Raw genomic sequence first — 14,554 nt, 5'->3', positions numbered from 1 at the left:
GTTGATGGTGGGATGGAAATTGTTGAAATCATGGTGGAATTTCTCAAGGGCTTCTTTTCCATGGGTCCAGATGATGAAGATGTAATCAATATAGCGCAAGTAGAGTAGGGGCGTTGGGGGACGAGAGCTGAGTAAGCGTTGTTCTAAGTCAGCCATAAAAATGTTGGCATACTGTGGGGCCATGCGGGTACCCATAGCAGTGCCATTGATTTGAAGATATACATTGTCCCCAAATGTGAAATAGTTATGGGTGAGGACAGTCACAAAGTTCAGCCACCAGGTTAGCCGTGACATTATCGGGGATACTGTTCCTGACGGCTTGTAATCCATCTTTGTGTGGAATGTTGGTGTAGAGGGCTTCTACATCCACAGTGGCCAGGATGGTGTTTTCAGGGAGATCACCGATGGATTGTAGTTTCCTCAGGAAGTCAGTGGTGTCTCGAAGGTAGCTGGGAGTGCTCGTAGCGTAGGGCCTGAGGAGGGAGTCTACGTAGCCAGAGAATCCTACTGTCAGGGTGCCAATGCCTGAGATGATGGGGCATCCAGGATTTCCAGGTTTATGGATCTTGTGTAGCAGATAGAATACCCCAGGTTGGAGTTCCAGGGGTGTGTCTGTGTGGATTTGTTCTTGTGCTTTTTCAGGAAGTTTCTTGAGCAAATGGTGTAGTTTCTTTTGGTAACCCTCAGTGGGATCAGAGGGTAATGGCTTGTAGAAAGTGGTGTTGGAGAGCTGCCTAGCAGCCTCTTGTTCATATTCCGACCTATTCATGATGACAACAGCACCTCCTTTGTCAGCCTTTTTGATTATGATGTCAGAGTTGTTTCTGAGGCTGTGGATGGCATTGTGTTCTGCCCGGCTGAGGTTATGGGGCAAGTGATGCTGCTTTTCCACAATTTCAGCCGGTGCATGTCGGCGGAAGCACTCTATGTAGAAGTCCAGTCTGTTGTTTTGACCTTCAGGACGAGTCCACCCAGAATCCTTTTTTTCTGTAGTGTTGGTAGGAAGGTCTCTGTGGGTTAGTATGTTGTTCAGAGGTGTGTTGGAAATATTCCTTGAGTCGGAGACGTCGAAAATAGGATTCTAGGTCACCACATGTTCGTGGGGGTGGAGGGGCAGAAGGAGAGGCCTCGAGATAGGACAAGATTCTTTTGCTGGGCTAAGCTCATTCAATTCAGCACTTGTTATAGAAGCCGTAGATTTTGTCACCTCTCCATTTGCACTGAGAAGTGGGGTATTTCTGTTCCCTTTCAGACTAGAGCCATTTTAAAAAAATCAGGGATTTCAAACTGGCTCTGCTGAGGCTTACCGCAGTTGTCCTGAACTAGAGCTCAACCCCCACACCAGAATTTCTGTGAGATGTGGTAGGCATTCACTGGTCTGTGGGCTCAAATCAAAGCCCTTGTCAACAGGCAGAAAGCTAAATGAATTGATGACACCAGAGGTAAAATAAAGATTTCACAAAATCCCTTCCCAGGCAACTGCACTCCCTTTCATGAACTCAGAGCTCTGAGCTGTCCCATGGTAGGGAGCCCTTGCACAGCTCATGAGCTGGAGCTTACTTGGGGAGCTAAAATGCATTTTAAGGAATGGTACTTCTGGACCCTCTGACTGGAGACGACTGCACTTCTGGAAAGGAGCATTTCCCTGTGTCCTGTCGATCAGGAGAGAGCTCTATAATACTTAATTTAAAAAAAATTGTTTAAACAGTAAAATTTGACTGCCTCAGTTTAGCTGGTAAGAAAGTAGGACTGGCCAATATGACTCAGTGCTTCCCAAGGAAGGTGACTTCCTGCTGAACTCCCAGATGATGAATATTTCCTTCCCTATGTGCCAGATGTTCTGTAGGGACTACCTCTGCCATGGCCCATCTCCTGCTCGCTCCTTGGGGTTAGATTCTACTGAGGCTGGAGGAATATCAGTCTTTCTTGTCTGGAATGGTTGTAGAGCCCATGCCCCTGAATTCCATTTTTAAAAAACAAACCACCCAGATGTGAGAAGGCTCTGGGATTCCTGAGCATCTTTGGGCTTCTTGAGTGCTGCTGTGTTGTTGTTGTTTCAGGTGTAGTTAGTGACAAGAACTAGTTTGGATCCTGGTGAAAACTGTTCTTTCCCCACTGGGTTCCTCAAGCAGCTGTTCTGAGCTTCCCTATAACAGATCAAGTTACAGGCACCTTTGTCTGATTGCCATTTCATTCCATTCTCCTAAACCAGCTGTAAATCATTGGCTGTCCTTTAGCAGAGCGGCAGATTGAGTAGGGCATGGTTTGGGACAGGCTGTATGAACACAAGGACAAAGGTCTGTCTCCTTATGTTGAGAAGCAAGAGTAGAACTCCTCATTTTTGTTTGTGGAGAAGCTTTGGGTTCTGGCTGTCTCCTGCTTCAAGGCGTCAGGAAATAATGCCCATTCCCCCTATCCAGCCCCACTCACTGCTAGGTCATTGCACCGTGGGCTCAGCGGGTTTGTTTGAGGTTGTTGCATTTTCCTTTACCTGCAACTTCCTTGGTGGCTGCTGCAGTGAGAATAGTGTTCTGCAGACCAGTGATTTGCTCTGGCTTGGTAAATCCTGTGTCTGTGGAGCAGTGACTGATGATGATTTGTGGCCCCACTAGACAGCTGGATGTCAAGATTCCAGGGTTCCCGAAACACTTCCTGGACAGACTCTCTTCACCTCTCTGTGCCTCCGTTCCTCCAACTGTAGGGTGGGGCTAATACCTGTGATGCTCTGTTTGTAAAGCTCTTGGCAATCCTGGGATAAAGGATTATCATGGTCTTTGGTGTTTCATATCTGTTGTGATTATTTCCTAAAAATCTGCAGTTTGGATTCTATTAATGTGAGGCTTTTGTCCTTCTCTTTCCCTTGAAAAAGTCCATACCAGAATGTGACGGAGTTTGATGGACAAGATGCCTGTGGATCAAATAGTTGGACAGTGGTTGATGTTGACCCTCCCCCCCGGTCAAATGAGCCTAAAGCGCAGGCCCAGCCAGGGTGGCTCCTGCGGGGGTTGAAGCCATGGACTCAATATGCTGTGTTCGTTAAGACACTGGTCACCTTCTCGGACGAACGAAGGACATATGGCGCAAAGAGCGAAATTATCTACGTCCAGACCAATGCTACTGGTGAGTGCTTTCCGATTAATGTCCCCTTGCATATGGCAAGGAAAAACATACCCACCAAACTCCTTGCCTGAATGGTTCTCTCCACTGGCGCTGTGTGCCAGAATATAATTCACCCAGGCTCCTCGTTCATTCTTTGTGCATGAGCATGTTCACGTGCTGGTATAACCCTGCTGCAGTGTGATCGTGTGCCACTGAATCTCAGGTGGGGGAGGCCTGAATTTTTTTCCATGCAGGACATTTCTCCCTTCATTTCTGTTTATTTGCCTGGTAAAGCAAACTGTTGAATCAGGACAAACCAAGTAATGTTGGAAAAAGGCAAGTCCTAATGTTCTGAGGCCTGGTTGGAAGACTATAAGGAAATAAAATATGAGGGAATGACCCTTCACAGGGGAGAGAGCTGAATTAAATCCCTATAATTACTTACTTAAGTGCTGGCAGTGTGTGTTTTCATTGTGCAAAACACACAAAATATAAAGATAGTCCCTGTCCAGAGAAGAGACAGGTGACATCAGGTGTGTTGGGAGATCCAGAGTAAGATTTTTTTCCTTCCCTTATTGTGATGATGATTATCAATAGTGAGATCAGGACCTGGGTCGGTTTGTGTATGCTTCCTTCAGGGGGCAGTGGGAGGGCTCCAGTTCTGTGAAAAACGTCGATCACCTGTACCAGATAATAGGTGAGACTGGTACTAGCACTGCCAGGAGTCCTGTGGGGAGGGCAGGGGGGTTCTGATCCTCCTGTCTCTAAGGTGGGGCTGGCTGAGTGGGGTAACACAGTAACTCTCAATTCTGGGAACCCCTGCAGATGGTCACAGGACAGACGGTTTGGGGGAAATTCCAGGCTGGCAGGGTGTTGGGATCACTCTGCAAAAAGTAACTGGGTGGTGGAAGCCAGGGTGTGATCTGCTTGGTTGTAGGCTGGCTGTTGGTGTCAGGGCTGTGAGCCATAGCAGCACAGCACAGAAGGCACCCAGAGTTGCAGGGCAGGCAGTGACACAATCCGTCCCTGGTCTGGGTTGAATCCCAAAGTGTCACAACAATTCTTGCCTTGCGTTCCAGGTCTCTTTTGGTACAGTGATGTGAGTGACTTCTGTGTCTTTCTCCCTTCAGTTCCCTCAGTCCCGTTAGATCCAATATCGGTTTCCAACTCTTCATCCCAGATCATTCTGAAGTGGAAGCCGCCCTCTGAGCCAAATGGGAACATCACACACTACCTGGTGTTCTGGCAGCAGCAGCTGGAGGACAGTGAGCTTTTTGAACTCGACTACTGCCTGAAGGGTAGGTGCCCATTTTGCCCATCCTGCATCCTGGGTTTAACATTCAAGCTTCTGGGCTCTGCTAGTCTCGTACTAGCTGTGGGGTTTCTTTCTCTGCCACGTGGGAGGTGGGTGGGACACAGGATCGTGATGTGTTAGTGGATGATGCTCTTGGAGCACACAGTGATGTAGCCAGAGCTTTTAAGGCTGTATTCTCCCACTGTCTTTTGCATTGACCAGGTCGTTATTGCCAGGCCCGCCATCAGAGATCATGAGGAATGGCTGGTTGGTTTGTTGGTTGGTTGGTTTGAACACAGTAAAATCAGATGTTTTAACCCTTCTGGGATCTGCCTTCTGCTCTTGCTTCTCTTAATCTGGGTAACCAGTTTTATCAAAGCTAATAAGAGTGAGATGAAATATTGTTGGCCTTCTGGAGACTTGGGGTCAGATTATTCTGATATGTAACCCCCTCCGTGGCTTCTAGATCTGTCTTGGGGCTAAAGAGGTTTATTGGTGTCTTTCTAAGAGTCATGACACTTCAAGCACAGATTGGGGCCAAAGGCTATTTCACATCTGCAGACCAGAGACTTCCAGACACAAGATGTGAGAGGACTGGCTGTCTGAATGTTTCATGAATCCAGCAGTAACCCCTAGTTACAGGTTATAGTCTTCTCCCCAGCTGGCAGTCATGTTAGAAGCCCCTTTTGGCTACAGCTAACAGGAGTATGCTGGGCTTAATCCTAGTTTGAAAGCCAGCGTAGGCAAACCCTTAAACGTGTCACCAGTGAACAATGCCCTGCTGTCTTGCTGCATGTGTCGTAAACATCCACTGAAGTGGTGAACTCTACCTCACCTAGGACCCTACTTCTAACCTCTGGTCTGCCAATCTGTACACCCTTTTCAGGGCTGAGGAGGGCATCCGCTATGTTGTATGCTGGCCCAGCGTGGCTAAGCGGAGCTGACTTAGTGTTCGGAAATTCATTGGACTGGTGCATCCATGGCAGGATGGTTCACTGCTGCTGGTATAAATGTGACAAGCTGCCAGCCAGGATGCTGCATCTGGATTTCAAGGCTCCATGGGAGAAAGAGACATGCCAAAAGGAATGTCAGCTCAGTGGCCTTCAAGGAATAACCTGGAAATAGTTCTGACTTTTTTGATCTATGTGACTTAAACTGCTGTGCCAACTAGCTAGTGACTTTTGCAAGATGCTGTGTGTGATCTAAGAATCCTTTTCTCCATAGGACTAAAATTGCCGTCGAGGACTTGGTCTCCTCCTTTTGAATCTGAAGACCCTCATAAATATAATCAAAGTGAAAACGAGGACATCAGTGGGGAATGTTGTTCCTGTCCAAAAACTGACTCTCAAATACAGAAGGAGCAGGAAGAGTCTGCCTTCCGCAAAATGTTTGAGAACTATCTCCACAATGAGGTGTTTGTCCCCAGGTAACAAACCCTGCTGCTGCGTTTAGTTGGCTTTGGGGTGGGGTAATGTAAATTGACAAAGTGAAACCAAAGACTGAAGGCAGGGTTTGGTCATGTTGCCAGTCTCTCCAGGGCACTAAGTCAGACAAGGATACCTACAGGGCTGTCCAGAGAAATATCTGGATGATACGTGGCTGAGACTGGTGAAACTAGAACTCGAACAACTGATGTTACCTCAGATTTGGGAAACCCCCGTGTGCTGCCTGATCTCGGCATTCTCCTCAACCAGACCTCATAAGCTGAGAAATCTCAGTGAACTATGAAAAACCTGGGAGCTTATTTAAACTCATGTGATGCCAGAAATGGCTGTTTCTTCTGCCTGAAACTTTTTTGCAGCTTTTGCGCAATAGCCACTTAAAAATAAAAGAAGAAAAAGGGAAGTTTACCGTGCCACAACCTTGTCTTTTACTGCGGTATTTGCGGTCTTCCCTGTACTTAGCATGGGAAATACCTCCAATACCATGAGGAATGTAACTGCTGTGGGTGGTAAATGGCCTGTTTTGAATGGCACACACTGTCACATTAAGTGACGTTGAATGTGTTCGCACTTCATGTGAGTTCCAGAGAATGCACTATGGGAATCAAGTTGGGGTTGGTAGTAATTTGCTCTCTAAACTATCATAATGAGTTTCAGGCATCAAATCTGTTCTTTGCTAGTTGCACTTAACCAGAAAATATTTATTTGCAGCTGCCTGACAAAGGCCTAGCTATGACAATGAACACGTTTATTAAAAGTGCAGTACTAAACAGCATTCCTCTCTGTGAGCCTGAGTAAGTAATGCCTGCCATTGGCACATGGAAGCATCTGCAGAGTCCCTTATTTTTCTATTTCCCTGCTGCTTGTGCCGTGCAAATGAGCAGGTTTCAGTGCGAAATGTAGAGCTATAGTGGGATTGCCCAGGACTCTGGGTACTCAGCAGCCAGAGAAGATACAAGCTATTATAACATAGGCAATATCCTCTTGATCTAGGCAAACAGTTCTTATAATGTGATTTTTAATTTTATTGTGCAGCCAGCCCAGGATGCTTCTCAGGCCAATTTCTGGGGTATGTATTCTAAGAAGAAACCAATAATCACGATACCACCTTGTCAGCCTGCTAAGGGAGAAACCTCCAGCCCTGTTACATTAATTAATTTACTAACACAGGGCCCCTTCATTATCATAAGCCAGCAGCAGACACAATCCTCCTGACACGCAGTCTGCCTGCTAGGTTGCCTTTTATGATGGGTTTCAGCTTGTGGCAAAGTGAATTAGAGGTTGTTTTGCTGCTATTTCTTGTATGCCAATCTGCTCCGGGGCAACTTATCCAAGGTCTGGCAGCAGAATAGGATAGGTATTTAATTCCATATCTCATTTCTGCCGCCGCTAACTGCCAATGGCCTCCTCCCTAACAGCATTGCTGAGACCCTACTTGAAAGCAGAGCCTGCTTGGTCATGAGAAGGCCCTTGTAGGAGACTAGCAGGAGGCTTGTGAAATTGTGCAGGGATGTAAGCAGAAGGTGGAAGGGGTAGTAAAGAGGGGCCCATCTCCCCACTGATTGCCTCCCTGTCTCATCTCCTCACTTCCTGTTGGCTCTCCTTGCTTCCTTTCAGCTTTTTTACTCCTCCTTTCCCCTTCCCTGTTTGTTACAGGAAACCTGTTCCCCAGGCAGTGTCTGTGCCCAAAGCCATGCCCTGCCACAGACACACCGAGCCAGCCTGAATCCCACTGCTTCGCTCTTCTTTTTCTGACCCAGTCTCAGAATTCGGGCTGGGAAGAAGTGTCACAAGGACTGCTCCCTGGCCAAGTGCAAGGCAGACTGAGTGGGGGTGGGGTGGGACTTGCGTAGAACTTGTAGCTAACTTCCTTTTACATTGATAAAACAGGCTTGGGATTTCTTAAGGCACTACCTTCCCATAGCCCCCTTCCTAGTCATCAGTAGGGAACTTTTCACCCCAGCTGCGAGCTTCGTGACTTCCTCTTGCAGCTGAACAAAGTGGTGGTCACAATCTGATGTTTTGTTTCTTCTTTATTACGTTGTTTGCTCTTGTACTGGAAAGAGTTTCACACAGGGATGAGCAACAATAAGGAAGAGGCTTCAAAAGCAATTGGGAAATGAGAGCTCGAATGTGGGTGGGGGGTGGGGAGTATGGCATCGGAAAAAAATAGAGCAAGGCTCAAATGCCCCCTCCTCATGAAGGCTCGCCTCTGAGAGAGGGCTCTATGGCTGCTACTGAGCCAATAAATTCTTCTGATTCAGCCAGGGCCATCCCTGGTGGGTGTTCCCGGGTGTCCCCCTCCTCTGGGACTGAGCACTCTCCCACAGCGCTGCTAGACCCAGCCTCTCTGGGGGACAGGGAAATCTGGGAATGGAGACCAGATCTGGGTATTTCACATAGCAAACCACTGAAGCCACCAGAATAGCCTTGGGTTGTATTGAAAAGAGAGGCTGGAATGACAGCAAGGAGAGCAAAGAGGATTTAGCAAGGGAGTTGCCGTAAATCTAGGAAGGGATAGTTAATTATTTTTGTCAAGATCCAAATGTATTCGTCAAGGTCCAGACTCCAGAGGAAAAAAAACAAACAAACCAACAACAACAATAAGAAGTAGTAAATAAAAAGGCTTTGGGGTCTGTCTTGCGGTCCATATTTGGCCCGTGGTCTGCCTGTTGACTACCCCGATCTAGGACAATAAAAGACTTGGAGTTCTTGACTTTGCAGCCTCAGAAGCTTTTCGTATTCTCTAGCATTTTAAGAGTTCTTTCTGTATTTTTCCATTCACAGCTCTAGGCGAGAGGAGAGTGCCGAGTAGCACAGCTCTCATCAGGGATATTATTGTTGTACTTGTGAAAAACAAAAACAATCTCGGACTTGGGAAACTGCTGAGTCAGCACTTTGTAAACAGTGGGGACGAGTTAAATTGTGAAGTGTAAAGAAGATTCTAGTTAACCATAAAGATTCCTTGGGGTGGGTGGGAGATGATCTGTTTTTTATTGTGACCTAGAATTGCATCTTTGAACTCTACCTTATTGTTAGAGGGCACAGTTCAGAGCAATGCCTAGACTGGGAGAACAACAACTTAAAAAATGGTTTGTCTGGAGTTAATTAGTAATTACAGGAAGAGAAATCTAAAGCCGAGAATGTGCTGTGCTGAGCCTGCCGTTTGGTGTCACGTTCTCTCTTGCCAGTGAATTTGTCCGTATTACTGTGCAAAATATAATGTTTAATATTTGACGACATTTTAGATCTGCTTTCAAAGTGGTTGCATTTGTTTTTTCAGAAAAATAACATCAGGGAATGGAACTGAGGACTCTAGGTAAAGACCTGACCCCTGCAATCACCTGCTGCAATTTTAGTTAGCCAATCATGTGCTTGATAGTCTGAGGGTGGCAGTGGAAAGTTCAATTCAGCAGCAAAGATTTGCTTCAACAGCTTGTTGCATTTGTAAACTCTGGAGATGTCCATAGTGCTGGTTCCTTTCAGATGACTCAATAGCAAACATCACAATTGTTCCCTTTAACGTGTGATTTGGATTTTAACTGCCTGGTAACAGAGTGATCAAAAGCTCTGACTGCGGGAAACGGGGAACATGGATTCCCCTTGAGCAACTGACATTGGTTGTTTCTGACATGGCTTGGATCCCCCAATTCGCTCAGAGTTCCCAGCCTGAAATTCCTAGTTGCAAATGCGATCACAGGATTCAAACACTGCGTGTAACTGTCTTGATTTAACATAATTAAAAAAAAAAAAGCGGGGGGGGAAATCGGGCTGGTGCTTGGTGCTGAATTCTAGTGAAACAAAAATGTCCCCTTTTCTGGTTTGGAAGTTAACTAGCAGCTCTCTCTTACAGTATGGGGGACTGCCAAAGTCTTGTCTGACAACTTGAAAGTCACAACAGCAAGAAGTTGAAGTAAATCTGCTAACTAATATACAGTAATTTGAAAGAAAAACTTCAGTTAACCACTACTGAATGTTACTAATGTGTGCGATGTGAGTCTGGCAGTACTGGGATCTTTGTTTAACTTTATTCTTTAAAATGTTGAAAAGAACATTCAAGACCTGCTTGGTGTGAAAGGGTGAAAATTCTCTTCATGTACAAAACAGAGACTACTGGTCTCAGAGTAGTGGACATACTCGAGTGAGCCATGAAACCAGTCTTATGAGTTTTAAATGGAATATGTACAGCACCCAATATGCTCAAACTCAGGGCTTAGGACATGATCCCATATGGTCAAAGCTACATTAAATGCAGGGTAAAGTCTTGAGTATTGCAGTCTTGTTAAGGCAGCATCCTATCTCTGTGGAACCCAGAGATTAGTAACATTGTTATGTTCAGCTGTGCTGAATTGGGAGAACTTGAGTCGTTGCATACTTTGGCCTTAGCTTTTATTATTTCCGTGTACAGTTATGAAACAAAGGTAGATCAAGACCACAGGCACCACTAAAAGGTAGCGTTTCTGCAGAGACATTGAGACGGGGGTTAGAACAAAAAGTTCTGAATTTTGTAGTTTGTGCTGCATTATAAATGCACTCTACTTGCATTTGAGTTTTCAGATGAACTCTGAACTCCCAGATAAATATGTTTGAGCTAAATATGGTGAATAATTTCTTAAATGTATTGTTCTGCAGGCCATCACGAAAACGAAGAGATCTTGGCAGTGTGGCTAATGCCACTGTGGTGGTACCCACCATCCCATCTTCGCTGAATACCTCCTCTGCAATAGCACCTGAAAATGCAGAGGAACAGAAACCTTTTGAGAGAGTTAAGTCTAAGGAGTCCTTGGTTATCTCAGGTCTGCGGCATTTTACAGGATATCGCATTGAGCTCCATGCTTGTAATCATGATGCCCAAGAATCCCGGTGCAGTGTCGCAGCATATGTTAGTGCCAGAACCATGCCAGAAGGTGAGTTGCCTTTACTGAGCTTTGATTCAGGGGACTCTAATATTTTTAAATGGCAGTTTTCTCGGTGTGTTAGCTGCATTTCAGAAAATGCCTTGGGAATCTCATGCTGATGAACTGGGCTGTACCTATTGCTAATAAATATCCCTGTTTGGTGGTTAGACGAAAAATCTGACATATCGGGTTGGGTCAGGTTTGCATTTTGTAAAATATTTTAGAACTTAAAAAAAGCTTTTTCTAAACATAACTTTGTAAAATCCGTTGGTCTCAGCAAAGGCGGATGACATCGCTGGTCCAGTTATCCATGAGCTGGTGGAAAAAAATGCTGTTCATTTGAAGTGGCAGGAGCCGAAGGAGCCGAATGGGCTAATTGTGCTGTACGAAGTGAATTATGGGCGCCTTGGGGAGCCAGAGGTGAGAGCTTCTTTCATTCAGCCTCTCCATAGGTGGTACTTGAATAGGTGTGCACTTCACAACATGGGGAGATAGCTGGTAGCAGCAGCTGGGAAGTTAAATTTGCATATTCCTACATTCCCTGGACTCAGCTCCTCCATATCAAGTGTTGGGATAAGATCAGAATTGAGGCTGTTGGAAGCAGAGCCCACCAACTGCCTCCATCACTACTGGTTCAGCAGCTTTCTTGGTATGGACACATTAGAATGGAAGACCAGTGAATTCCAAAGCGTGTGTACCAACGAATGCTGTGACGCAGCTGGCAATCGTGTGGGTGCCAGAAACTTTGGTGGCACAAGCAGATTGCCAGTGATGGACGTAAACTGAATATAGCAGCACCCCCTTTAAAGAGCTAGCCAGAATGCGATCTGGATGTTGCTCAATCTTCAAGGAGACCACATCCCTGTGAGATTTACCATGATGATGAAAGTGCCCTGGAGTGTGTCTCTCCCTGCTAGTGACTGGCTACAGCTATGCACTCCCCTCCTGTAGGAGTAACATGGAGCACAGCTCTGCCCATAAGGTGGATCACTATAACTGCAAGAGAGGACTGGCTGCAGGAGTTCATGGAAACCCAGCTGTGGAAGTTCTGTTTTGCATGATGGTGCTCCAGAAATGCAAGGCAGCCCACCCTGCCCTATTGTTCTAGTTTGTCTGGTTTCTTTTTTGCATGAACTTATCAGCCACTCCGGCAGAGAAATGTGCCCAGCCTTACCCTCTGGGAGTGTGTTCCATGATGATGGAAAGCACTACAAATTGGTGTCCTCAGCATGAATCTCTCATTTGTTAGCCTGGTGCGGGAATTTCTGTAGGGATTTTAGTGCACAGAAAGCTATGGAAACGATATAGATGTAAATCTCAGCTGCTTATTGCGAAACAATTAAAATAATAGCTCAAGGATATAATAAATGGCAACCCTGACCCTGCAGCCTGAACTGCATGGGCAGACCCCAATGCCTGGGCAGGGTTCCAGTGGGGCTCTGCATGGGTGGAAGGGTTTGCCTACCGCGATCAAACGGCAGAATTGAGGCCCAGTACAGCAAATGGCATGCATCCCACATGATCTAATACTACTTAACAATGAGAGGCAAACCCAGGATATACCGTTATAATGGGGAAGATCGGAGCATTCCAACACACAATTATTTGTGTCTTTGCTGTTCGGGGAACTGTGAGGGGAGAGTCCTCATGCTAATAACCTTTAAAAGGTCTCCGTGGGAGGACTTCATTTGAAATAGCTTGTGATTTAGCTTTTGTTTTCCTTTGGTTGCTTGTTGTAGCCCTGTGCTTAGTATGAGCTTCCTTCTTGGGTGATCAGCAGAATATTCCACTTGCAGAGTTAACCTTTGGACTAACAAAGCTGTTGTTCTCATTTGTTTTCTTGATCTTTGGGCAACATGTTTTTATGGCTTTTCTTTCTTTGCCTTTCAAATCCAACTCTCAGGGTGATATGCAGCCCTTCCCTCCCTGTAGTGGGCTGGGTATGTGCTGAGATTGGTGAATGATTTCATGAATAAATGGTGTTAGGAATAAACTACTGCTAGTCACTGAATTTCTTTGGGTGTTAAATATCTGCCTAAGTTATGAACTGGTAGGAAGGCTGAAGTCTTGGCCTCTCTAACTCTCCCGCCCTTTTGTTTATTTAAGAACTCTTCTTTTGGTGTTTTGAATGTTGATTTGATGCCAAATGAAAATCACCATTAACCAGGGTATTAGAATTCTCATCGGCTTTCATAGGAAACTGCTCACTGGCTGTAATACATCATTATGGTGTTAACTGAAATACATTTAAAAGCACCCAGGTGTTAGTGGTCTAAATAAAACCCCTTCCCAGACATCCTCCTGGACAAAGGCAGAAGGACCCTGGGGACTCATGGCGCTCTCCTGTTCTGACTTGCAGTAAATATATTTGATTGTGTATAAACAATGCAGGTGATAAGCTGCCATCCTGTGCTCTGGCTGCCTGCCCACTAGTGTGTTCAGATACATAGCAATGTCTGCTCTAGTAGACTCTGAAATCCACCCCAAATGCCAGAATTGCTCTCAGTTGTTACGTGGCCCAGACTCTCCACCCAAGTACAGGTGCTGGAAAGCTTAACTAATCTGGGCTCTGTCAGTGAGCTGTAGGTGAGGGGAGACTCCAGAATGTGGGGATAACCCTCACTAGCAGCACCCACTTATTTACATCCCATTGGCAGAGCCAGCCCCCATGAAATCAGGTCCTGAGCAGCTTAGTGCTTTAGAATTTATAGTGTAATCCCACTTGGAAACGTGCAGGGAGCCAGCACTGATTATGGTGCTGCACTTCCTCTTCCCCGGCGCCGGTGTCTGGGGGAGTGCTGCGGAACAGCCATGGCTCCAGGTGAGGAGGGCCTGGATGACTGCAACAGGGGCTGCACGTCAAGGAAGTGCCCGTGCGTGTTTCACTGGGCACAGGGGGAGAGAGCAGCGCTCTCGGAGTAACAGCCTTAGGGCAGGCCAGAGCTGGGAGCTCATAATTGGGGGAGGGATAGCTCAGTGGTTTGAGCGTTGGCCTGCTAAACCCCGGGTTGTGAGTTCAATCCTTGACGGGGCCATTTAGGGATCTGGGGCAAAAATTGGGGATTGGTCCTGCTTTGAGCAGGGGGTTGGACTAGATGACTTCCAGAGGTCCTTTCCAACCCTGATATTTTATGATTCTATAATCCTTGGTCACAAGTTGCTATTTCCAGCATCATCTCAGTCTCCCTAGACACCGGGCTGTTGTGCTGTTCCCCCTTTCTATTGGGGTTCAGCAGGGGCTGGACGGGGAAGATTTGCAGATTAATCTGTGGAAGGGAGGTTGGTTGTTACAGGCCTCCTGACTGTGCTGCATTCTTCAAGAGGCAGTGAAGTAAAGCTGTCATTTTCCATCCTCCTGCAGGAGGCACACTACTGCGTTTCTCGTAAGCAGTTTGCTAATGAACAGGGCTGTAAGTTACGTGGACTACAGCCTGGAAACTACAGCGTCCGAATCCGAGCCACCTCGCTGGCAGGAAATGGGTCGTGGACAGAGCCCACATATTTCTATGTGGCTGATTATTGTGAGTTCACTTGCTCAAAGTTTTAATGTTTTAATAGAAATCCAGGCTATTCTCTGGAGCGGGGAGCACAGCACAGAGCAGGGGCCCTGGAATAGAAGTGCATGGGGAAAAATATGGTGATCTGGGGATTACAAGTGGCAAGCACATTAGAGAAACTTGACAATCAGTCTCTTAAAAGCTGATCTATTTCCTTCACTTATTTGTTAATGCTGAGGCCACAGTTCTGGGTGGCTGTGCATTGCTTGCCTACGGCTTCGGGGCAAAGCAAACGGCCTTCCTGTGTGTGAGCTTAGAAACCTC

At 46.3% G+C, this 14,554-nt stretch overlaps 1 protein-coding gene across 2 annotated transcripts in view; it reads left to right on the top strand.

Moving 5' to 3' along the window:
* The window catches only part of INSR (insulin receptor), a 108,617-nt gene that overhangs the window by 78,681 nt on the left and 15,382 nt on the right, over window positions 1-14,554 (top strand). Inside the window, exons 8-14 of one of the 2 annotated variants that reach the window (XM_048831214.2) lie at window positions 2,870-3,120; window positions 4,230-4,397; window positions 5,618-5,819; window positions 9,119-9,154; window positions 10,468-10,742; window positions 11,011-11,153; window positions 14,095-14,254. In XM_048831214.2, coding sequence (XP_048687171.1) covers window positions 2,870-3,120; window positions 4,230-4,397; window positions 5,618-5,819; window positions 9,119-9,154; window positions 10,468-10,742; window positions 11,011-11,153; window positions 14,095-14,254 — 1,235 coding nt within the window. The remainder of the gene's footprint in view (window positions 1-2,869; window positions 3,121-4,229; window positions 4,398-5,617; window positions 5,820-9,118; window positions 9,155-10,467; window positions 10,743-11,010; window positions 11,154-14,094; window positions 14,255-14,554) is intronic. The other variant, XM_048831215.2, reaches the window with a different exon arrangement.

This window comes from Caretta caretta, chromosome 25, assembly GCF_965140235.1.
Source record: "Caretta caretta isolate rCarCar2 chromosome 25, rCarCar1.hap1, whole genome shotgun sequence".
Classification (NCBI taxonomy): domain Eukaryota; kingdom Metazoa; phylum Chordata; order Testudines; family Cheloniidae; genus Caretta; species Caretta caretta.
The sequence above is the reverse complement of the archived record's forward strand: the minus strand, read 5'-3'. Positions and strand labels throughout refer to the sequence as shown.